At 38.3% G+C, this 24902-nt stretch overlaps 1 protein-coding gene across 3 annotated transcripts in view; it reads left to right on the top strand.

Moving 5' to 3' along the window:
* The window catches only part of PPM1B (protein phosphatase, Mg2+/Mn2+ dependent 1B), a 94692-nt gene that overhangs the window by 44348 nt on the left and 25442 nt on the right, over window positions 1-24902 (top strand). For all 3 annotated transcript variants that reach the window (XM_004752978.3, XM_004752979.3, XM_004752977.3), the window contains exons 2-5: window positions 10731-11590; window positions 19671-19788; window positions 23403-23514; window positions 23896-23953. In XM_004752978.3, the coding sequence (XP_004753035.1) occupies window positions 10745-11590; window positions 19671-19788; window positions 23403-23514; window positions 23896-23953 (1134 nt within the window). In that variant the 5' untranslated portion in view covers window positions 10731-10744. The remainder of the gene's footprint in view (window positions 1-10730; window positions 11591-19670; window positions 19789-23402; window positions 23515-23895; window positions 23954-24902) is intronic.

The raw sequence follows: 24902 nt of genomic DNA, 5'->3' as shown, positions 1-24902 counted from the left end.
ATAATTTGACATAAGATAATTGAGATAAGGTAGGAACTTTTAAACTATTTTCAAAGATAGGGGACATCCCAAAAGAAATAAGCATATAGTACAATAACCAAATATATAATTTAGTTGATACTTGTCTTGTACACAGTTTCATTCATATAGTGTAAACCCTGGATTGCCTTAATGGGGTGGACACCATTTTAGCATCCATTACCCCAGATCACACACCTGCGTGCTGTCCTCCCTGGAAGTCTTGCTCTGACAGAATGAGGCTCTCTGGTGATATAGGAATGATGAGTTCAGTTTTTGTTTTTGTTTTTTTTTTTTTCCCTTGCCTGTGGCCTTTCTCTTTTCAGTGTAATACAGTGCATGTCTGTATCCTTCCTGGAATCTACTTCAGTTCTTGGAGAGATATGGCCTTATGGTAAAGCTGTATAACATTTTATTTATCACTTATTGGGAATGGAAGTGTTGCTTTGTTAAACCATTTCTTTCAAACTAATCTTTTTTTTTTTTTTAATTTTTTAAAAAGATTTTATTTATTAATTTGACAGCGAGAGATCACAAGTAGGCAGAGAGGCAGGCAGAGAGAGAGGAAGGGAAGGAAGCAGGCTCCCTGCCGAGCAGAGAGCCTGATGCGGGACTGATCCCAGGACCCTGAGATCATGACCTGAGCCGAAGGCAGCGGCTTAACCCACTGAGCCACCCAGGCGCCCCTCAAACTAATCTTTAAAAATAGTCCTCTAACATTTATTCCAGTACTTGTTTTGGCAGGAAAATACATGAACATACTATTTTGGGAGTTAGGAGGTATACATAGAGGGACCATTAATTATGCAAAGTAGCATGTACTAAATGGATGGGAAGAAGTAACTATTAATGGAGTTCTATTAATAGTAACTATTAATAGAGTACCGTGGAGAAAGGATTTCTGGAAAAGGTAAGACTCAAATCTGACATTTTTGGAAGGATGTAACTTTGCATAGGCAAGGACAGTTAAGGCAGGGAGGGGGAGAGGCACTATTTTAAAATAATGTAGTGTCCAAATTATGATAGAATAGTCCTGCTTTTGAATTGAGGCTTTATTAGAATCCGTTATTACAAATGTTGGTGCAGTACTTGTTTTTTCCTTCAGTTTTACAAGTTACGTGTTATTTGAAAAAATGAAGCTCTGTTCTTTGATGACCTGTTATTAAGTGATTCCTACTGTGCTGTCAGTTTTGTTTATAAATGTGAAATGTACTTGGGCTTGATGGTAAACTGAGCGCAGCTTTGAAGTACATGTATCCCTCTTGGAGTAAGATTGATGGGAACAAATCAGCCCCGGTCTGTCAACTAAGGCAAAAGACGTAGAACTTCAAAATCAAAGGAATTTTTAAAGAACAACGCTTCAGATAATTTTTCTTGTTTGCTAGAGAGTTTGTCATCAAAATAATTGTTAATTAAGTGCGCTACGTTTAATGCTTTTAGAAATAGTAGTAAATTTAGTCCATTGAATCTTGGGTGTTTTATTATCAGAGACTAGCCTTTTTTCTTCTCCAGCAGCTACGAATCCAGTTCTTTAGATGAAGTTCTAGTCCCTAGACATGTTCAGGGGGAAGGGGAGAAGAAAGCCTCTGTCTTGTGGATTCATTGGATGGAGTAGAGATGATTATGAATGAATTTGAGGATTTAGGAAAAAAGGGAACCTGGAATTCAGTTTTGGAACTCTTTTAATTATCTGGTGATGAGTTGTGTGAGTACCCTCTTCACAATCTGTATTTGCATGTATTTGACCTTATTTTGAACATCGTGTTAAGATTTCAGTGTATTTGAATAGCCATTCAAGTCTCTTCCCTGAAATTTGACTTGTTATATGTAAAAGTTGCCCACCTCTCACCCTTATTCCCTTTTAGAGTCGGTTTGTAAGCAAACTCAAAGGTATCTGACTTTTTTATGGGGAGGCTTATTCTACAGAAGAGTGTAAACTATAGATAACTCATCTAAATTTGAGGACCTCTAGAACTTTCCTCCAGATTTGTTGTTCTCAGTGAAAAGTGCAATTGTCAGATGGGTTTATTACCTTCTGAGGCAAGAAAAGGATGGCACATTTATTGAGTTCTTAAATCCATGATTCTGAGATAAGTAGATAATGGACATTTCATTGAAAATAATATTATTCTTAGGATTTCAGTGCTTCTGCTTTTCCCCTTGAAATACCCATGTATGTGCTCACACAAACACACACCAGTTATACCAAATTAATTGTGCTCTTACTCTTCTTTTGGCTTTTGTATATGCTGGCTAATTCCGTCTCCCCTTTCCATCATGTAAGTCTCAGCTTAGGCTTCTTCCTTTAGCAAAAAAGCTTTTCTGTTTTTGTTTTTTAAGATTTTATTTTTTAGAAATTTCTACACCCAGCACGGGGCTTGAACTTACATCCCTGAGATCAAGAGTCACATGCTCCACTGACCGAGCCAGCCAGGTACCTCTGGAAATTTTTTTTTTTAACTTACTTCTTTTTTTAAAAAAGGATTTTATTTATTTATTTGACAGAGAGAGAGCGAGAGAGAGCACAAGTAGGCAGAGCAGCAGGCAGAGAGAGAGGGGGAAGCAGACTCCCCAGTAAGCAGAGAGCCCAATGTGGGGCTCGATCCCATCATAACCTTAGCCGAAGGCAGAGACTTAACCCACTGAGCCACCCCGGTGCCCCAACCTCTGGAAAATTTTTAAGTGCATGAGGCTATCTTGTTGTCATACCTGTATTTATCCCATTGTACCCTGTATCACAGTGTGCCTTCGTAATCTGTGTTCTGGTTTTTATCTTCCACCAGACGAGGAGTTGTTTTAAGAAGGGGACAACTTATTCCTAGTACCTGATACAGTGCCTGGCATGCAATAGGTACTCAGAAAATGCTTGAATGAGGGGCACCTGGCTGGCTCATTTGTTAGAACATGGAACTCTTGGTCTTGGGGTTGTGTTTAAGCCCCACATTGGGGGTAGTTTACTTAAAAAAGAAAAAATAAAGGGGGGAGGGGGAAAGAAAATATTTGAATGAGTACTTATTGTATTATTTGTAATTGTAAATTAATTGAACGAAGCTGAAGTATTCTTTTGGCAGATACATTAAAAGTTTGAGTAATTTATTGCTGTATTTTATGCACTAATTGTAAATGAGAAATTGTAGGGTCATCCCAGCATTGAATGCTATATAATATGTAAACACATGTGAAACCTTTTAAGTGATTTTAAAAATGTGATTACTTGGGGACATGGCTGGTCCAGTCAGTGGAGCATGTGACACTTGATCTCCGTGTTGTGAGTTTGAGCCTCACATTGGGCTTGGAGTTTACTTAAAAAAATCATAGTAAAAATAAAAAATAAAAATAAAAATGTGATTACTTAAAGTGATTTAGGCAAGTTACTTGGGGTAAATAAAAAGACAACAAGGAGTCCCCGGACTTCCAGGTATGAGAACCCCCCCCCTTTTTTTTTTCAAGATTTTATTTATTTGTCAGAGAGAGTGAGTGAGAGCGAGCACAGGCAGACAGAGTGGAAGGCAGAGTCAGACGGAGAAGCAGGCTCCCTGCGGAGCAAGGAGCCCGATATGGGACTCGATCCCAGGACGCTGGGATCATGACCTGAGCCGAAGGCAGCTGCTTAACCAACTGAGCCACCCAGGCGTCCCGAGAACCCCTTTTAAAGTATCACTTGTCAGATTCTTCCTTCAGAGTACAATTATTATATATTATGCTGCTGTGGTTTCATTAATGTATTTTCCTCAAAGAAGGCAATGGAAAAAGACAGATATAGATATTTTCAGTCTTTAGATAATGCTACTGTGCATACATTCTCAATCTTGCAAAAAGACTGTGGCCCACAGAGTTGTATACATCACTGATCTCTAAATGTGGGTTTGCAGAATAAGCCATTAGTATTAAGTTTTTAAAAATTAGAACTCCTATTTATTGTCTTTCATAAGGCAGAAAGGCAAATTGCACTTAATACAGTGATTGGCACTGGCTTCCCACACTGTTAGTAGGTCAGATGTGCTGGTGGGAAATCCTAAGTAGGGAAGGGTAGAATTTTCACTTCCTCACTTGCATTTGTCGTCAGTGGTATCACAGTGAGGTTTATATGTGATTGGATTTTCATATGATCAGGTTTTAATGTAGCTGCTTCAAAAAATGAAAAAGAGACAGTAAAAGATTCCTAACAAAAAATTAGATTGATTTTAGTTATAATATAAGTACACACAGGCATACACATAAAAAATGTTAGAACTCTTAATTCCAGTATAAACTCTCATTCTGGTAAAAACTATGATATAATCAGACCTGAAATATTGAAGCAAAAAAATCTGGGATTGTTGAAGACTGTTGAATACATGGATCTGTATTGGAACTGTGCCTTCTTTGAATGTACAGTGTTGCTTGACATGTAACTAAACGATAGCAAGAAATTTTAACAAGTTAGTAAGGCATTTAAAATTTAGGCATTCTGAGTATAAAAAACTTTATATGGAGTTTTTTTTTTTTTTTTCAGAGATGTTTGATAAAGCCATCAGTAGAGTACAAAACTGCACTAAATTATAAATGTTTACAAGGCCCTTTGAGGTTTCTTGTTGAACAGTAGAAGATAATCGTATCACTGGAGGAACACTTGCTTTTTTCCTGTCATGGTCAAATGACAGAAATACCATGGAATGTATGGCAAAAAACTAAAATGCATTTCTTTGTTATCACATGCCTTTGAAACATGCATAGTATACAGTGTAGGTGTGAAGAAGTCAGTATCAGAATAATTACACATTGTGGACAATTTGCTTTACGATTAATTTTATTTTAATAAAATTATTATTATGATTTATTTTATTTTAACTATAAATGTTGTAACATACTTTCTCCTTAGGGTTTACTAACTTGTGTTTCAGTAATAATGACTGTTTTTGGGGAGTGAATAGAAAAAGCGAAGAGATGCTAGGCAAATATATATTTTTAGCAGTGAATGACTTCTTTAATAAAGACAACCTTTTATGGAAGAAAATCATAGTCACTTAAGGTAAAAATCATTGACTGCATCATTCATAGGTTAATTATTGCAGCAAAGAAATTGAACCAGGAGTTTATAAAGAGCTGTTAGCATATCAGTGTAGTTAATTTTATAAAAACAAGACCTCTAACTTTAGTTTTTCATTTTTTTAAATTTCAAAAAAGCTTTATTTATTTATTTATTTATTTGACAGACAGTGATCGTAAGTAGGCAGAGAGACAGGCAGAGACCGAGAGAGGGGGAAGCAGGCTCTCTGCAGAGCAGAGATTCCCGATGTGGGGCTCCATCCAGTGATGCTGGGAACATGATCTGAGCCGAAGGCAGAGGTTTTAACCCACTGAGCCACCCAGGCGCAAAGACCTTTAACTTTAAAATACAGTTAGTGGGGTGCCTGGGTGGCTCAGTCAGTTAAGCCTCTGCCTTTGGCTCAGGTCATGGTCCCAGAGTCCTGGGATTGAGCCCTACATCGGGCTCCCTGCTCAGCGGGGAGCCTGCTTCCTCCTTTCTCTCTGCCTGCCTCTCTGCCTACTTGTGATATCTGTCTGTCAAATAAATTAAAATAAAATAAAATACAGTTAGTTTTGGGGGTACTTGGGTGGCTCAGCTGATTGTATTGGAGTCTTGATTTTGGTGCCCGTTGTGATCTCAGGGTGGTGGGATTAAGCCCGCCTTGCGCTCCACGCTCAGTACTGAGTCTGCGTGGGTTTCTCTCTCCTCCCCCCACCCCGCCCACTCCTTGCTCACACGCATACACACTCTCGAATAAATAAATCTTTTTTTTTTTTTTAAATATTCTATTTATTTATTTGACAGAGATCACAAGTAGGCCGAGAGGCAGGCAAAGACAGGGGGAAGCAGGCTCCCCGCTGAGCAGAGAGCTGATGCAGGACTCAATCCCAGGACCCTGGGACCATGACCTGAGCTGAAGGCAGAGGCTTAACCCACTGAGCCACCCAGGCGCCCCTCAAATAAATAATTCTTTTTTTTTTTTTTAATTTTGTTTATTTGACAGAGATCACAAGCAGGCAGAGAGAGAGAGAGGAGGAAGCAGGCTCCCCGCTGAGTAGAGAGCCCAGTGCACTGCTCAATGCCAGAACCCTGGGATCATGACCTGAGCCAGAGGCTTTAACCCACTGAGGCACCCAAGCACCCCTAAGTAATTCTTTTAAAAAAAAAATGTAGTTTTTACAGTGCCTATATGAGAAGTGACCAGGAAATACATTTTATTACATAGAAGTTTGCTGATCATCTCAGCAAAGTTCTTTGCTTTTGAAGAATAATACAATGTAAAATAGAAGTTGCTAATTCCACAGCAGTATGCAGATATTTTTAGATAAAAGAAAATACGGACAGACAGACAGACAGACACACACACACACACATAATCTTCCCATTCACATAAAGGTTACTTACCAAGAAGGTAACTATTTTAAAGAAAGTAGTGTTAGCAAATGAGCATTTGGAAACTAAACCTTTGGAAAGGTAATGGTTTGTTTTGTGATTTTTTTTTTTTTAAGATTTTATGTATTTGAGTGTGCACACATGAGTGGGGAGAGGGGCAGAGATACAGTGGAACAAGCAGATGCCCTGCTGAGCCTCGAACCTAATGGGGCTCAACACAACAGGGCTCTGATATCATGACCTGAGCTGAAGTCAGACGCTTAACTGAGCCACCCAGGCGCCCCTGTTACGTGACCTTTGATGGAAAAAAAGATCATGTATAGTAACTGTCAAATTTGCATACTTTAAGTACTTGGGAATTTTGGTATGTCTTTTGGGAAAACTACATTTGCATCAAGATGGTTCACAATAGCACTGTTTTATAATATTAAAAAATGAAAAACAACTCAAATATTCATTGATAGTAGGATGGATAAAAATTATACACGAACATATGGTGGCATAGAGAACTACAGCTCTGCGTAAGTGTGGATGAATCTCAGAAGTATAGTGGTGTATGTCAAAAATATAAAACTGTGCCTCAAGTGGTTAAAAACTACAAGGGATACTGATGATAAAATTCAGGATAATAGGATGCTTCAGTGGTCTTGATAATATTCTACTTCTTAAATTGTATGATGGGTACATAGGTGTTCATTTTTTTACTTTTTAGCTATATGTATATGTTATGTAATCTCTCATATGTGTGATATTTCATGTTTAAAAAATTAAATCAGGGGCACCTGGCTGGCTCAGTCAGAAGAGTGTTTGACTTTTGATGTTAGGGTTGAGTTTGAACCCCACATTGGGTATAAGAGATTACTTAAAAATAAATAAGTAAAACTTAATAAAAATAAATCATTAAGGGACAACCCCAACTTTAAAATATCAGTTTGGGACTTAAAAATGGCCAGTCTGTGGGGCACCCTGGCTGGCTCATTCAGTTACAGCATGCAACATTTATGTATGTATATACGTATGTATGTATGCATGTATGAGAGAAACACACAGCGAGAGAGTGGAACACAAGTAGGGGGGTGGGAGAGGGAGAAGAAGCAGGCTTCCCGCCGAGCAGGGAGCCTGATGTGGAACTAACTCATGGCTCGATTCCAGGACCCTGGGATCATGACCTCAGCCAAAGGCAGCCGCTTAATGATTGAGCCATCCAGATGCCCCACAGCATGCAATTCTTGATCTCAGGGTTGTAAGTTCGAACCTCATATTAGTGTAGACATTATTTAAAAATAAAATCTTGAGGTGCACTTGGGTGGCTCAGGGTTAAGCGTCTGACTTTTTTTTTTTTTTTAAAGATTTTGTTTATTTGACAGAGGTTACATAGTAGGCAGAGAAACAGGCAGAGAGAGAGAGAGGAAGCAGGCTCCCTGCTGAGCAGAGCCCGATGCAATCCCAGGGTTCCATCCCAGAACTCTGAGACCATGACCTGAGCTGAAGGCAGAGGCTTAACCCACGAGCCACCCAGACGCCCCAAGCATCTGACTCTTGATCTCAGCTCAGGTCTTGATCTCAGGGTCATGAGTTCAGACCACATGTTCCAGCTCTGTGCCGGTTGTGGAGCCTACTTAAATAAATAAAATAAAATCTTAATTTAAAAATGACCTATTTGCGAAAGAATGTAGTCCCTGATAAAGCCTGTTAGGTGTGCTGGTGACCTGAGCTCAGATACTAATTTCCTGGACTTTGAATCTTGAGCAAGCAACTTTAGAAAGAACCAGACAGCAGGTAGGAATCCTAGCAGTGAAAGCAGCAGGCTCTTCTTGGTGTAACTGCCACAGTATTCAGGAGAGTGTGTGTTGTGGGAGTACTCATTGGATGGTTTTCCAAAGCTGCCCTTCCAGGTTCCTTTTCATTCTTAATGTTCCCTGTAGTGTTCTATTGAATACCCTTTCTTCCTTCTCTATTTATTCTTCACTTAAAAACAAATTTGGAAATAGGAATTTCTGAACTTTTGTTTTAATGTCTGAAATGAGTAATTCTGGTGGTTTTCAGCTTATTTGTTGAAATGTAAAACAGTGGCACCTTAATTAGAGCATCAAGGTGATGAAAAGGACAAAACTTTTTTTTTAATTGATAGATTGAAATGAAAAGTGGTTTGAGAGGGTGTCTGGTTGGCTCAGTTGGTAGAGCATGCAGCTCTTGTTCTTCGGGTTGTGAGCTCAAGTCCCACGCTGGGGATAGAGATCACTAAAAAAACAGTAAAAAAAAACAACAGGGGTACCTGACTAACTCCCTCGGAAGAGTGTGTGACTCCTGGGGCCCCTGGGTGCCTCAATCAGTTAAGTGTCTGCTTGGCGGGGAGTCTGCTTCTCCCTCTGCCTGCTGCTCTCCCTGCTTGTGTGCACGCTCTCTCTCTCAAATAAATAAATAAATAAATAAATATCTTAAAAAAAATAATGTTACAGTATTCTGTAACATTGCTATTTTGTGTTATATTTGAATGAAAAGTAATTTTAAGTATTTGGAAAACTTTCAGAATTCCTTTTAATATATATAATATATATATATAGTTAATAATGGTCATAGCTGGAAAAGGTAACTCACAAAGATACCTAGATCCAAATGAAAGTCCACTGATCTAGATTAGTGTCTCTCAAAATGTGATTTTTTTTTTCAGTTGCCAGCATGCTCTTTTGAAGGTCCCCCATCCAAGATGTACTAGGGGGAAAAAAAAATCTTTTTTTGTTTTGAATCTGCATTTTGAGCAAGTAACAACAAACATTTTATGATTTTTATTGTTTCAAGTACTGTGCTAAGCACATTACATCAACTCATTCTTCATTGCAACTCTGTGTGGGTACTATTGTTGTAACCCCTATTTGACAGAGGAGAGAAGGTAAAAGTGGCTAATTAATCCACAGAAGGAATTTGAGCTACAAGTGACTAAGAATCTTACTTAAGGTCACAAAGCTAGTGAGTATCAGGGCCAGGATTGTAGGTGGGAAACTGCTGGGGTATCTGCATGCTTATTTGGAGAACCAGCACTCTAGACCAAGTCATTTGAAATTGGGAAAGTTTATTCTAAAACAACAGTGACGTCAGGAGGGAGAGGGAATGCCTCGTCATATGTTACAGTCCTGTGTGTGGATTGTAAATCTCTGTCAACACCGAGTAAAAATTGTCCTAATGCTACTTTATGGATTATAAAACCCACCAGCGTGTTAAGTATATTCTGTAGCACATCCCTGAGGTTACATTGTTTTAACAGAATCCAAATAATAGCTTTCAATTTGATATGCAGTAAAGCTTTGATTAAAATCAAATGTTTGAGAATGGAGATTTGATGTCTAAGTTTTGGGGGGCGCCTGGGTGGCTCAGTGGGTTTGCCTTCGGCTCGGGTCATGATCTCAGGGTCCTGGTAACAAGCCCCACATTGGGCTCTCTGCTCAGCAGGGAGCCTGCTTCCGCCTCTCTCTCTGCCTGCCTCTCTGCCTGCTTGTGATCTCTGTCTGTCAAATAGATAAATAAAATCTAAAAAAAAATTAAGTTTTGGGGGTAATCAGGATCATCGAAGGAAAATGTCTTACAAATCCATGCTTTTGGAAGTCTTCCTGAAATATACTAAATTACTTTAGTATATTAGAAAAGATGCCACACCATTCTGAATATTCTCATGGATCAGTCTTCTATATTGAACCCCAGAGTTCTCTTATAAATTGAGTATTTAAGGGATGCCTGGGTGGCTCAGTTGGTTAAGCCGATGCCCTTGGCTCAGGTCATGATCCCAGGGTCCTGGGATCGAGTCCCACATCGGGATCCTTGCTCAGCGGGGAGCCTGCTTCTCTCTCTGCCTCTGCCTGCCGCTCTGCCTGCTTGTGTTCTCCCTCCCTCTCTCTGACAAATAAATAAGTAAATAAAAGCTTTAAAAAAATAAAAAATAAGCTGAGTATTTAAGAAAACTTAAACCAGGTTGTGTTTTTAGTTTCCCTTTCCTGGAACAGTGGTTTTCAACTTACTGTACATCTAATTCACCAGAGAGGCTTAAAAAAAAAATACCGATATCTGGGTCTCACCCCTAGAGATTCTGATTTAATTGGCCTGATGATTCTAATGTGGCAGGATTGAGAAACCACTGTTCTAGAATAAGGATGTATGGGGAAAGTTTCTTGGTTTCTCTTTTGTTGTTCCAGTAAATTTAGAGAATACTGAAAAACACACTTGAGAAAGGAGTTACTAGAGAACAGATGGAATATTATAGATAATTCTCTGACAGATTTCAGCATATAACCCTTGGCTGCTTTTTGTTTTCTTTCAGATTCCTTATTAAACATGGGTGCATTTTTGGACAAACCCAAAACTGAGAAACATAATGCTCATGGTGCTGGGAATGGTTTACGTTATGGCCTGAGCAGCATGCAAGGATGGAGAGTGGAAATGGAAGACGCACACACAGCTGTTGTAGGCATTCCTCACGGCTTGGAAGACTGGTCCTTTTTTGCAGTTTATGATGGTCATGCTGGATCTCGAGTAGCAAATTACTGCTCAACGCACTTACTAGAACACATCACTAATAACGAAGACTTCAGGGCAGCTGCAAAATCAGGATCCGCTCTTGAGCCCTCTGTGGAAAATGTCAAGAATGGCATCAGAACTGGCTTTTTGAAAATCGATGAATACATGCGTAACTTTTCAGACCTCAGAAACGGAATGGACAGAAGTGGTTCAACTGCAGTTGGCGTCCTGATTTCACCCAAGCATATCTACTTTATCAACTGTGGTGATTCACGTGCTGTTCTGTATAGGAATGGACAAGTCTGCTTTTCCACCCAGGATCACAAACCTTGCAATCCAAGGGAGAAGGAGCGAATCCAGAATGCAGGAGGCAGCGTAATGATACAGCGTGTTAATGGTTCATTAGCAGTGTCTCGTGCTTTGGGGGACTATGATTACAAGTGTGTTGATGGCAAGGGCCCAACAGAACAACTTGTTTCTCCAGAGCCTGAGGTTTATGAAATTTTAAGAGCAGAAGAGGATGAATTTATCATCTTGGCTTGTGATGGGATCTGGGATGTTATGAGTAATGAGGAGCTCTGTGAATTTGTTAAATCTAGGCTTGAGGTATCTGATGACCTGGAAAATGTGTGCAATTGGGTAGTGGACACTTGTTTACATAAGGTATGTATGTCTTTTTGTTACAGTTAAAATACCCTGTTAATTTTGAAAAGGCATGGTAAGTAAAATGAACCAAACTTAAATTTTAAAAACTTTTCATTAGGGAAAACCTGTATGTTTTTAAATCATTTTCTTCACTACATATTATTTTTGCAAGGGAGGAGGGGAAGTATCCTCGTTTGCCTCAACCTTCTAGGAAAATTAAGTTTAATAACCTTGTGGCATTTGTTGTCATTTAAGTACTACTTTATGGCTTGTTGCTGTGGCTGAGACACCTATGTAGAATTGTGCCTTTTGATTTAAATTCTCAGTATTGCCAGTAGAGGTCTACGCCAGATTTTGAAGCAGTTTGATGAACTGTGTTATATGGTATACTTCTGAAGTAAACATACAGAAGATCAAAAGCTATGTATAATATTGGAAGACACACCAGAGACCTAGGCTAAGTCAAGTTTTGTAATTTAGATCTAAGCCTTCTAGCAGCTAAGATGAAAACTGAAGTAGAAGTATGAATTGTGTATTTCTTATCATTTAGTAAAAGAAGTACTTTCCTAGCAACAAAATAAAAAATGGATTTACATGTGGTTTTGTAGAAATGGTATATGCCATGGTAGAGCATACCTTAACTTTGGTAGAAGATACCAGAGTTCTTTTCATATAGATGTTTTTTGTCATTACTGATTAAAAACCAAAGAGTAATAAATAAATAAAATCTTAAATAGAAACCAAAGAGTAGTATAAGAGATAATGCTGTGACGAATTCCTGTGAATCTGTAACATTTAATTTAGTTTTGTAACGTTCTGTAAATCTTAACTTCATATAGCGATAGGGAAAGCAAATGCAGACTAACAGATATTCAGCAATTCACTTGAATTTCTTTAAAATATTTGGTAGTTTCAGGTGGGTTTTTGACAGTGCTATACAGAAGTCAGTCAAAATTTGAGTTAACTGACCAGTGCCTAGAATTTGTGAGTAGTGTATGGCTCTGATTGAAAAGATAACTGAGGCAAAACTAACTTTCAGTTATATGAAATAAAGTTTCTGACTTACTTATTCTGTCTAGATTAGAATTGTTCTGTCTCCTCACCATGTAAGTTGCTTTGGAAGATACAGAAACGGCCACAAAGTTTCTAATGAAGGATCTCTTGAGTCTGTGGAAATACCCAGGTTTTGGTGAAGTGTCTACTTTTTTTGTAGAATGGGAAGAGACAGCTTCAAATAGAGAAATGGTGTTTTCATTTGGCAGCTTTTTTTTCCAAAGGATTTTAAATGATGGTTCCTTTAGCTTTTCTGTTGTTGTTTTTATTCCTTAAGTATACTGTATGTGTGTGTGTGTGTGTGTGTGTGTGTGTGTATATATATATATATATATATATATATAATTTTATTTTTTTTAACTTAACTGGGTAGGTTAAGTATGAAAGTATCGATGGTTGTCAGTGATTGAATAGGCTCTAAAATGTCTTCTCCTTGGGCTCTACATGGAGAGATTTTGACCTGCAGCTATTTTGAGACAAAAGCAAGCAGATGTTTTTTCATCTGCCTAGCAGATGAAGACAGCATTTTCCCTGATTATAAAATAACCATATACTTAACTATTTAAAAAATTCCAGGTAATTCAGAAATTATAAAGAAACATTCAAAAATTTGCCACTCACCTGAATTAGGCTGTGCTCATTGTGTGGTGTATATATCTTTCTAGTCTTTTTTGCCTGCCTGTGAGTATGTATATTTGTATAAAAATGAGATCATTATGCTTGTTATTCTACAGTATGCTTTTTTGTTCAACAGTATATTGTAGAGAGATCTCCGTGTCTGTAGATATCAGTCTAAATCATTTGTCATGTTGTATGGTATTTTGTTGAAGGAATGTCCTGTAGTTCTGAAGGGAATAGCCAAAATCTATTAGGTCTGTAATGTGGAGTAAAAAAAGAAGTTTATATTGTGGATAAACTGCCCTCTCCCTTCCATTGAAAGGGTGTTACTAGCTTTCAGGAAATTTGGCTCCACCCTTCTGAATGGGGTTGAACTGATTCTGGTGGTGGCTCTTTGCTTGACAGCTTTAATCTGCGATTAAATATTCCTGTTGGTGGTATTAAATATCCTGGATTCCTAGAATCTTGGAAATGATAAATGACAGTAATAGGAACAAGAGGTTGGAGGAACACATGATTCATCAATTTTAGTGGAAGTTGGCCACTATGGTTCCTTTGAATGAAGCTGCATTCAAATTGAAGTCAGTTGTTACTATTTAATTAGAGAGAGTGAGAGGTTTGCTGGAGTGTGTGGGGCAGAGGGACAGGAGGAAACTCAAGCAGATTCCCTGCTGAGCGCGGGGTGGGGGTGGGGGGGAGGGCTCCCTCTCACAACCTGAGATCATGACTTGAGCTGAAATCAGGAGTTGGATGCTTAACCGATGGAGCCACTCAGGTGCCCCGAATTGAAATCAATTTTGAGAAGCTTAGTTAACTTTTGTGTTGAAACAGAACAACCCTGTGAATATTTTGAACCTTTCTGTGTTACTTTCGGAATTAAATATTAAACTTCTTACCCCTTTCTGTTTTTCTAACTCCATCATTTGTCACTTGTTTGTGGTGTAAAACTAACGGTTAGCATTGTTATAAAACAATATGATTAAAATAGGGTATGATTGCTTTGAACTTTGTCTACAAGACTGAATACAAAATTTTAAGATCCATGGAAAGCATTTTAGCCCAGTGCTTGGCGACTGCTCCAGAGGTGCTAGCTACTTAAAACTGAGAGTGAGTAGATCTGATTTTTCAGTAGAAGTTTCCCTGATAATAGATTTAAATGATGTGTCAATATTTTCTAACACTTCTAACACTTGTCATGCCCTGATAGATTACAAGCAGTTTTATATGTTAACTCATGAAATCTGGGGAGATTGTGATAATCATCATAATCACAACAGCATCAGTAAATTGCTGCTTTCTATGTACAGCCAAATGCTGTTCTAAGCAGTTCACACATGTCTTAATACATTTAATTTTCACAACTATAAAAGGTAGTGTTATTATTGCTAATGATTATCTTTTTCAGGATTGCTGCTTAGCAATATGAAGCAGTAAGTGTTGGATGACTCTAGTTAGGCGTTACTCTCTTAAGATAATTCACTCTAGGAGAAAATAGCCCCTAAGAAAGCAGTCTTCCCATTTCATTGCCAGTGCTAGTAGCATTCATGGTATTTACGCTAATTTCAGGTTGCATAAGCCACGTAACTGCTGTTTGCATAGTCTTTCATAACTTATAAATAACACTCATTTGTCCTCCTAGTGACCTGAGATGAATGAAATAAAAATCCGTTTCCAACTTGCAAGTAAGGAAGTAAAGTTTTGACATTAAAAGATAACTGTTAAGTCATATTTTTTTTAAAGATGTATTAGTTTCTTTTTGTTTTTTAAGAATATTGAATTTTTTTTTTTAAGATTTTATTTATTTGAGAGAGAGAAATCACAAGTAGGCAGAGAGGCAGGCAGAGGGAGACAGGAAGAAGCAGGCTCCCTGCCAAGCAGAGAGCCCGACGTGGGACTCAATCCCAGGACCCTGAGATCATGACCTGAATCGAAGGCAGAGGCTTAACCCACTGAGCCAACCAGGTGCCCTGTTAAGTCATATTTTGATGAGTGTTGAAGTCAAGACTAGAATTCACATCTCCTGGTCAAGTTAGATGTGTCCGTAGTAAATGTTTTACAGAGGGTTTGATGAAAAATTTTCCCGAATGGAAATGCTAAGGGTTTGTTTTTCTTTTTTCAACAATTATAAGATTAATAAGAACATTGGTGAACAAAGCCAAAGATGTTTGTATTTATGTCCTTTTTAAAAATCTCATCCCCATTAAGCAACCACATATATTCTTCCAAACAATTCTGTTTATTCATACAAACTTAGAGAAGTATAAAAAATAGGGTTTTCTTTCTCTTGTTTTTTGTTTTTTATTTTTACAGAAATGTATCCTATTCATGTTACTTTGCCACTTGCTTTTTCTTAAATTGTAGAAGTCCATGTTCCTTTAAATTGTTCTTTTATTTTTTGTTTTAAAATACTATTTGATTTTCCTAAATTCAGTTTATGTACCACTTATCAGGAACTTTTTTTTTTTTTTTTAAGATTTTACTTGTTTATTTGACACAGAGAGATTATAAGTAGGCAGAGGCAGGCAGAGAGAGAGAGAGAGAGAGAAGCAGGCTCCTGGCTAAGCAGAGAGCCTGATTCGGGATCCCAGGACCCTGGGATCATGACCTGAGCTGAAGGCAGAGGCTTAACCCACTAAGCCATCCAGGCATCCAGAAGCTTTATTTTAAAACATAAGATAGTACCTGATAGTTGGATAAAATTGAGGGGAAGTTTCAGCTCACAACCTGAGCTGAAACCAAGAGTCAAGACCTCCACTGTCTTCAATCTTTACTACACTGAATTTTAGGAGGTGGTAGCAGAAGATTTTCAGGGCCTTTGTGTCTTTTTGGCTTATTTTCCAAGGGCAGCACCATTCCAGATTAGTAATACAGCATAGAAAATGTACCCATATGCCTCCAAAAATTGCTTAGCTCTAAACTCAGGTGTTTTTCCATTATAGCTTTCAGAAAACATAGTTCTGAATGATGTGAAAGTAGACATAGATAGTATTAGAGTGGAGTGTGGTATTTTGAAAGGGAAGGACTGAATGTAAAAGTATAGTCTATAGTGTAGTAATTCTCCAGCTTTCTTGGTCCCATGGTACCCAACTATTTTGGAATTTTTTTTGCAGTTCTACTTAGCCATATTAATACTTAGCAGATACAAATATTATATAGTTAGAGCCAAACTTAATAAGTCTATATATGTCTTTCTTGGTCCCATGGTACCCAACTATCTTGGAATTTTTTTGCAGTTCTACTTAGCCGTATTAATACTTAGCAGATACAAATATTATATAGTTAGAGCCAAACTTAATGAGTCTGTATATGTCTTAACAAAATAATAAATGTACGTTGAAAAAATATTTTATTTCATTCTTTAAGAAACTGTAGTTACAGGGACACCCCTGGGTGGCTTACTTGGTTGAGTGTCTGACTGTTGGTTTCGGTTCAGGTCATGATCTCACAGTGGTGGGATCTGTGATGGGAATGGGAGGGAGACCGCGTGGTGCTTTGCGCTCAGTGGGGAGTCTCCTTGGGATTCTCTTTCTCCTTCTCTCTCTTCCCCTTCTCTACTCCTCGCCACCTCGTACCACCACCCCCTTACCTTCTCTTTCTTTCTCTCTAAAATAAATAAACAAATTTTAAAAAATAAGAAAAGGACTACATACTAATGAGATATGGGTACTGTGTTGGTCACTGCACAGCTTCTCAAATCTTGGAATCATTGGGCATGGCCACCCTCATTTCCTGTATTACATTGATTTTTTTTTTTATGGGACTTGCTTTTTTTTTTTTAAAGAAGATTTTATTTATTTATTTATTTGACAGACAGAGATCACGAGTAGGCAGAGAAGCAGGCAGAGAGAGAGAGGGAGAAGCAGGCTCCCCACTGAGCAGAGAGCCCATCCCAGGACCCTGGGATCATGACCCAAGCTGAAGGCAGAGGCTTTAACCCACTGAGCCACCCAGGTGCCCCATGGGACTTGCTTTTTATCATAGCAACTTTCAAAACCCTGGCTTTGGAAAGATACGATGTCATTGAGAGGAGTATAGTGTTACCAGATATTAACACTGTGAACTACTACACACTGGTTTGCAGGGTGTCTGTAGATGTGGAGTATCAATCTCTTTTCCCTCATTTTTAATATTTCTTTGGGTACACTGTAGCACCCTGGGTTTTGTTTTGTTTTGTTTTGTTTTTAAAGATTGATTTATTTTAGAGTGAGGGTGGGGGGAGGGGCAGAGGGAGAAGGACAAAGAATCTTAAGGAGTCCCTGGGCTGAGTGCAGAGCTTTGGAGCAGTGGTTGGGTTTGAGCTGAACCGGAGTCAGTTGCTCAGCTGTCTGGGCACGCAGGCACCCCTGAAAGTTGTCTTTATGTAGAAATAGAAGAAACATCATCATTGGAATCACACATAGCTGAGGTATAAATGTAAATTATTTCCTTTATCTTTTGATATTTAAACTTCCCGAAACTGTATTTCAGTAATTTCCCAATTGATAAGATATAATTTTTATAACATAAGAACCTAATGGGGGGCGCCTGAGTGGCTCAGTGGGTTAAGCCACTACCTTCGGCTCAGGTCATGATCTCAGAGTCCTGGGATCGAGCCCCACATCGGGCTCTCTGCTCAGCAGGGAGCCTGCTTCCTCCTCTCTCTCTGCCTGCCTCTCTGCCTGCTTGTGATCTCTCTCTGTCAAATAAATGAATAAAATCTTTAAAAAAAAAAAAAAAGAACCTAATGGAAATTGTGTAACTTTAATATCTGTGGTATAAAGCTTTTGCCTGATCTGAACTTACATGGTCAATCATGATTCCTATAAAATGTATTGATCTTTTTTGGGGGGGAGAGATGCTATTTGGAGCCATAGTGTTTGTGTGGATATCTGTATGTATTCATACATCCAGTGCATATTTTCTAATATGAAGTCATTGTGAAAGTCTTGGTAGATTTCATTAAAGAATTAGTTTGGGCCAGTCCTGATTTTTTGGAAATCCTGATTTTTTTTTTCCCACTTACGGAGAATCTGGTTTTATATACTTGTGATATTTTGTTCCCACTCTCTGGAAAGAGTTATTCTTTTTGAAGCCTTCTTAAGGCCTGACCTCCACTGTCTTCAAGCTTTGCTACATTATATTTTAGGAGGCGGTGGCAAAAGTTTTTCAAGGCCTTTGTGTCTTTTTGGCTGTGTCATGTGGGTTCCAAAAAGGTGGCAAGTCTAAACCAGACAATGCCTGCCTAGATTCTGGCTATAATGATTGAGAAGACTAGAATGGGAATGATCTTGGCTTTTTTCACTTGGGTTGGCAAACTGCACCATCAAAGTTGCCTACCACCTCCATTGACTTAGTATTTTTAGGGGGGTTGGGTTGAAAAAATCAATGTTGTAAGTCACCGTTCTAAGAAACTCAGTTAAAGTAATATATATACCTACAGGAAAAGGTACAAGAAATTTTAGAATTTATTTCTCATAATCTCATGGTAATAATGCTACTTTTTACAATATAGATGATTTGTCTATGGTAGTATGATTACCAGGGCAACAGTAAAATTTGTCCCTAAGTTAGCAGTTTTGGTTCCCCTCTGCAGACTGATATGATTTGTGACTTCTGTCTTGGGGTGCCTCGGTGGCTCAGTTGGTTAAGCATCTGCCTTTGGCTCAGGTCATGATCCTGGGATCGAGCCCCAAGTCCCACGTTGGGCTCCCCAGCTCAGCGGGGAGTCTCCTTTTCCCTTTCCCTCTGCCTCTCTCCATGCTTATGCTCTCCCTCTGTATCTCTCTGTATCAGATATATAGATGAAAAAAGAAAATCTTTAAAAAACAAAAATCTAGTGTCTGTCCTCTGAAAGTTATTATATCTGACTACTGTATCTCAGCCATCCAGTTACCTTCCATTGTTTGCTGCTTTATCCTCAGAATAGTTTACAGTCTATTTTCTTCTCTGCTTGTAATTGTTCAGTATAGTGTCTTGGGTATCCTAATGATCAGTAATTTTCATCTGTGTCAAAGTCAATAGAATTTTGTTAGCATTGCTCTATTGCAGGTTAATTAGCTAGGTGAAAATGTGCACACTTGTTTGGTAGCATGATTTTGGTCAGAAGCCACTCTGGGAATATGCAGTGTGAGTGGGAAACAAAGTTTAGACGATGTAGTACATATGAAGATACCTTCATTTCTTAGGTTGTGGAGTGCTGGTGGGTAAGAATAGGTTTACAGAATTAAAAGTCTTTAATTACAGATCTGTCCTTATCTAGAGATTTTATTTCTTCAGGGGATACTTCAGATAGTTCTTTGGAATGGAAATGATTGTGTTGAGTGTGTACATTCTGTTCATTTAAATAAACTATAATTGCTTAATGTAATTAACTGTTTTGAATTAAATAGTAGAAAGTTGCTGGACTATGGAAATACAGTTCTTTCTTTCTTTTTTCTTTAAAATACAGGGAAGTCGAGATAACATGAGTATTGTACTAGTTTGCTTTTCAAATGCTCCCAAGGTCTCAGATGAAGCAGTGAGAAAAGATTCAGAGCTGGATAAGCACTTGGAGTCACGGGTTGAAGGTAAGGTGATCCCTCCCCACCTCCCGTTTTTGAAGGAAAGGAAGAGTATTCTCCCTTGTTTATCAAATAGTTCTTTTAGGGTTAGGAAAAAGTATTTCAACACAAGGCTTTAAAAAATAAGCATCTGTCTGCCTGAGATTTACTATCACATCTTGGACCAATGTGTGGGAATTTTTTGGCAGGGAGAAGACAAATATGTCTATTATACCACCAAAGAGAAACATGTGAAAATAGTCTGTTAAAGCTTGCCATTTTATTTCTCCTTTTGCTGATTATGCTTTTAGGAGTGAAGAGTCCAGTGAAATTTGCTTTGGGGCTTATCATGAACATCGAGTGCTGTAATTCCACTAATACTTAATTCCTCCCAAGTTAATCATAGGAATTCATTATACCATATGTTTTTATCTTACTGGTAAGAGTCAGCATTGATGTCATGAAAGAGTATTGGTTTTACATTGACCCTTGACAAGCATGGGTTGGGGGTGCAAACACCCCCACTATTTCTGCCTTCCCCTCCCACTCGCCCCTCAGTTGGAAATGTATATACGTTTTGAATCCCCCTGAACTTAATTACAATAGTCTCTACTGTTGACTGAAAGTCTTAAACAGTCAATAAACACATATTTTGTATGTTCTATATATGATGTGCTGTATTTTTTTTTTAAGATTTTATTTATTTATTTGACAGATCACAAGTAGGCAGAGAGGCAGGCAGATACAGAAGGGGAAGCAGGCTCCCTGCTGAGCAGCAAACAGCCCGATGCGGGGCTCAGTCCCAGGACCCTGAGATCATGACCTGAGCCAAAGGCAGAGGCTTAACCCACTGAGCCACCCAAGCGCCCCATGATGTACTGTATTTTTACAATAAAGTAAGACAAGACAGTAGGGGCACCTGTGTGGCTCAGTTGGTTGAGCAGTCTGCCTTTGGCTCAGGTCATATCTCAGAGTCCCAGGATCAAGCCCTGTGTTGCCCCGTGTTGAGCCCCATGTTGTCCCATGTTGCCCCATGTTGGGCTTCCTGATCAGCAGGGAGTCTACTGCTTTCTCTCCCTCTGCCCCCCACCCCGCTTGTGCTCTCTTTCTCTCAAATGAATAAATAAAATTTTTAAAAAGAAAGAAAGCCAGAGAAAAGTAAATGTTATTAAGAAAATCATGAAGAGAAAATATATTTACTGGAGTGTACTATACCAAAAAAACCCACATATAAGTGGACTCACACAGTTGAAACCTGAGTCATTCAAGAATCAACTGTACTTGTTTTTTTTTTTTTTTTACTTTCTATTTTGCAGTAATTTTAAGCTTGAAGAAGAGTTGAAACAATATAGAGAGCTCCTATATACAATGTAGAACCTTTTACCTAGATTCCCCATTTGTTTACCTTACAACTCATTTGACTCCTCTCTCCACTTTCTATAACATACACACTCATTCCTTTTCTCTCTCTTTGGCTCTAGCAATGTCTGCACACATATTTGGTGTCCTGTCACTAGCCTGGTGTTTCTTACTAGTATTTTGGAGTACACAAGACAGCCCCCCCGCCCCGCAAAAAGTCGCTGGTCCAGAATGAGTGCCAAAGCTGAGAAATCCTGTACTATAGAGATACAAGTATAAGGCTGAAAAATGACAATCATGCCTCAAGAAGCTTGCAGTCTGTGATATAGTGAACATCTGCAGTGGAAGGATGTGTGTAGCACTAGTACACAGCTTCAGGCTTGGGTTGGAGAAGAATTTGAGAAAGTGACATGTGAAGTTGAAACCTGAAGGATGAATATGAGTGAATTATACAATATGGGTTGGTTGGAATGGCGTAAAAAGTGTTTCAAGTCAAAGGAGGAGCACGTGTGAAGATCTCGAAGTAGGATAAGGCTTCTCTTAGACCCTTTGGAGATAGGGGAGTCGGGCAGAGTCGAATGGGAGTGGTGAGGGAGGTTATGGTGACGGTGAGGGCCTTGTGAGGCATGGTGGCAGCTGAGGACACTGCTTTTATGTTGTCTTTAAGTTGGCATTCTCTGATTTTTGAGGAGTTTATATCTTAATAATCATGCTCTGAAGGTGTATTTTCCATAAATTGTAAATACAGATAGAGCGTGTAAATGTTTTGTTTTGTTCTAAGCCTTAGCGAGTTCTGTGATTATTTTCCTTTTTTATTTTATTTATTTAATTTTTATTTTTATTTGTTTTTTATAAGATTTTATTTATTTGACAGAGAGAGACACAGTGAGAGAGGGAACACAAGCAGGGGGAGTGGGAGAGGGAGAAGCAGGCTTCCTGCTGATCTGGAAGCTAGATGCGAGACTCAATCCCAGGACCCTGGGATCATGACCCGAGCTGAAGGCAGATGCCCAACGACTGAGCCACCCAGATGCCCAATTTTTTTTTTTTAAAGATATTATTTATGAGAGAGAGAGAGAAAGCAAGCAGAGGGGAGAGGGAGAGGCAGAAGCAGGGAGCCTGATGTGGGGCTCAGTCCTGGAAAGCTGAGATCATGACCAGAGCCGAAGGCGGACACTCAATGAACTGAGCCACCCAGGTGCCCTGCCTTTTTAATTTTAAATTGTTGTGGAACATAACTACTTTGGGATCAAAGTGAAATAAGACAGTGTTTCAATTCCATGTGAAATTTAAAAAACAAAGCAGAAACAGACTTATTGGTGTGAGGAGAATAAACCAATGGTTGCCAAAGGAAGGATAGGTGAACTAGGTGAGGAGAAATAAGAGGTACAAACTTGAGTTATCAAAGAGGTCATAGGGCTGAAAAATCTAGGATTGGGAATACAGTCAGTAATACTGTAGTAACATTTTATGGTGACTACACTTAAACTGTGAAGAGCATTTTGTCATGTGTGTGTATAATTAATGAATCACTGTGTTGTACACCTAGAACTAATACTATGTATCAACTAATTTTCAATTAAATATGAATAACCTTATGAAACAATTCTAATTTTTCTTCTCCATATAGTCCTTACTCATCTGTCACTTTTTTTGGTAATTATAGTATTAATAACTTTTTAACTTTTGTATTATTCTTGTATAAAATTAGGTCAAAGTGTTTTTACATGTAGCTGTCCTGTGTTCACAAGGATCGCTTTTGGTTACTATAAACCATTACACCCAGTGGCTGTACCAAAAATTTCTTAACTCTTCCTGTGTTGTTGAACATTTCATTTCTTCCAGCTTTTGCTTTTATGTATGCAGATAACTTTAAAAAAAAAATTTTTTTTTTTAAATTTGACAGAGATCACAAGTAGGCAGAGAGGCAGGTGGGGTGGGGGGGAGGGGGTTGAGAAGCAGGCTCCCTGCTGAGCAGAGAGCCTGATGCAGAGCTCTATCCCAGGACCCTGGGATCATGACCTGAGCCACCCAGGCACCCCTGCAGATAACTTTTTATATTACTTTTATTCTTTGTGTGATAGTAAGTAAATGTTTGGGTTTTTTTACATTTTAAAACTGATACTAGAGAAACTAATAATACACTATATATTAACTAACTTGAGTTTAAATCAAAAAATAAATTAATAAAATTGATAACTACCGAATAGTTGCCCTTGTTTCACTTTCTCTGAATCCTGAGTAAACACATTAATTTAGGAATTCTTTTTAAAAACCTGCAGAAATTATGGAGAAGTCTGGTGAGGAAGGAATGCCTGATCTTGCCCATGTCATGCGCATCTTGTCTGCAGAAAATATCCCAAATTTGCCTCCTGGGGGAGGTCTTGCTGGCAAGTAAGTAGAACAAAAAGAACTAATTTTGAGTTTCTTTATAATTAGTAATTAAGTAATTTTGGAGAAGAAGTATATCAATTATCAAAAGATGAGATGAGTTGATGGTTCTTATACTAGAGAAGAACTTTAAAATTTCATCCAAAGGGATTTTTTTTTTTGAAGGGAATAATTTATTATGTGATTTAAAGGTGAAGGCCCTTCTTTCCTTTATAAATGAGAACAAATGGCTTGTGCTGAATCAAATTCTAAGTGAAATGTAGAAACTATGTTCTTGGCAAACATTTAGCATGACAGTTAATTTTTGAGGATAAAGTATTTTAAATACTCAGAAGCTTGGTAATTGTACGTAATTTAATAAAACTAATGCATAATTTATTTCAGGCGCAATGTTATTGAAGCTGTTTATAGTAGGCTGAATCCACATCGAGAAAGTGATGGGGTAAGTTTTCTTTTATTTCTTAAGCATTTAAAATAATTACATAATGTAAATACTAGTTATAATACATTCACATAATGAAATCTATAGCTATTAGTAATGTTTCATGTTAAGGAGTCAGTTTAAGGAACTGTCTAGAAATGGAGGTAGAGATATATTTCTGTTTTATAGTTAAGTTTGTTGTCACTTAATGGGCATCAAGTACCTTTTTGTTGGGCTGTACTTAACTTTCTCCCTGTATGTCTGCCTTTCCTTCTGCTTCTCCCTTAAATCTTAATTTTGAGGTGAAGAATATGGTTTTGAACATCTCCTTTTCTCCTTCAGCAGCCTACTACCATCACTAGAACTTAATGATAGAGAAATGGGCTATTAAAGACCTGACTTTCAGTGCCCACTATGTGCTCAGTCGAATACCTGAGGGTAATTTCTTAACCTTAACGTTGCCACTTGTAGGTATTTTGTGTTGAACTGAGATAACCATTTTTTGTTGTAACCTGCTGTGCTTCCTCAGAGCAAAACTCTATCCCTTTACCTTCCTTGGAAATACCAGGGAGCTGTCAGCTGCACCTCTTTTTTTTTTTTTTAATCTTAGCACTTCTACCAGGAGACAAAACAGTGCCTTCTTTTTTTATTTTTTAATTCCCCTACGTTTCACGGTCAGTAATTCAAATAAGTATTTCCTTAATAGGGTTTTGAAGGTTTTGGACATCTATAAATGAATAACTTAATTTTTAACATACATGTTTGAAAGATTGAAGGGAGCCAAAGTTAGTAATAAAACTCACTGAGAAGAGATGGACTCACTCTCCAAATCTCCAGCTCCTCGGGGGCAGGTCTTAAGAGAGACATCAACCACTGGTAGAAATGAGGTATCCTCTCAGTTGAGCCATTTTGCAAGTTGCACAGCAATATCCTAGCATTTCTTTATTCTCAGCAATATTTGCTTGCAAAA

The sequence above is a fragment of the Mustela putorius genome, unplaced genomic scaffold (genome assembly GCF_011764305.1).
Source record: "Mustela putorius furo isolate JIRA1106 unplaced genomic scaffold, ASM1176430v1.1 tig00000224_pilon_pilon_pilon, whole genome shotgun sequence".
NCBI classification, from domain to species: Eukaryota; Metazoa; Chordata; class Mammalia; order Carnivora; family Mustelidae; genus Mustela; species Mustela putorius.
The sequence above is the reverse complement of the archived record's forward strand: the minus strand, read 5'-3'. Positions and strand labels throughout refer to the sequence as shown.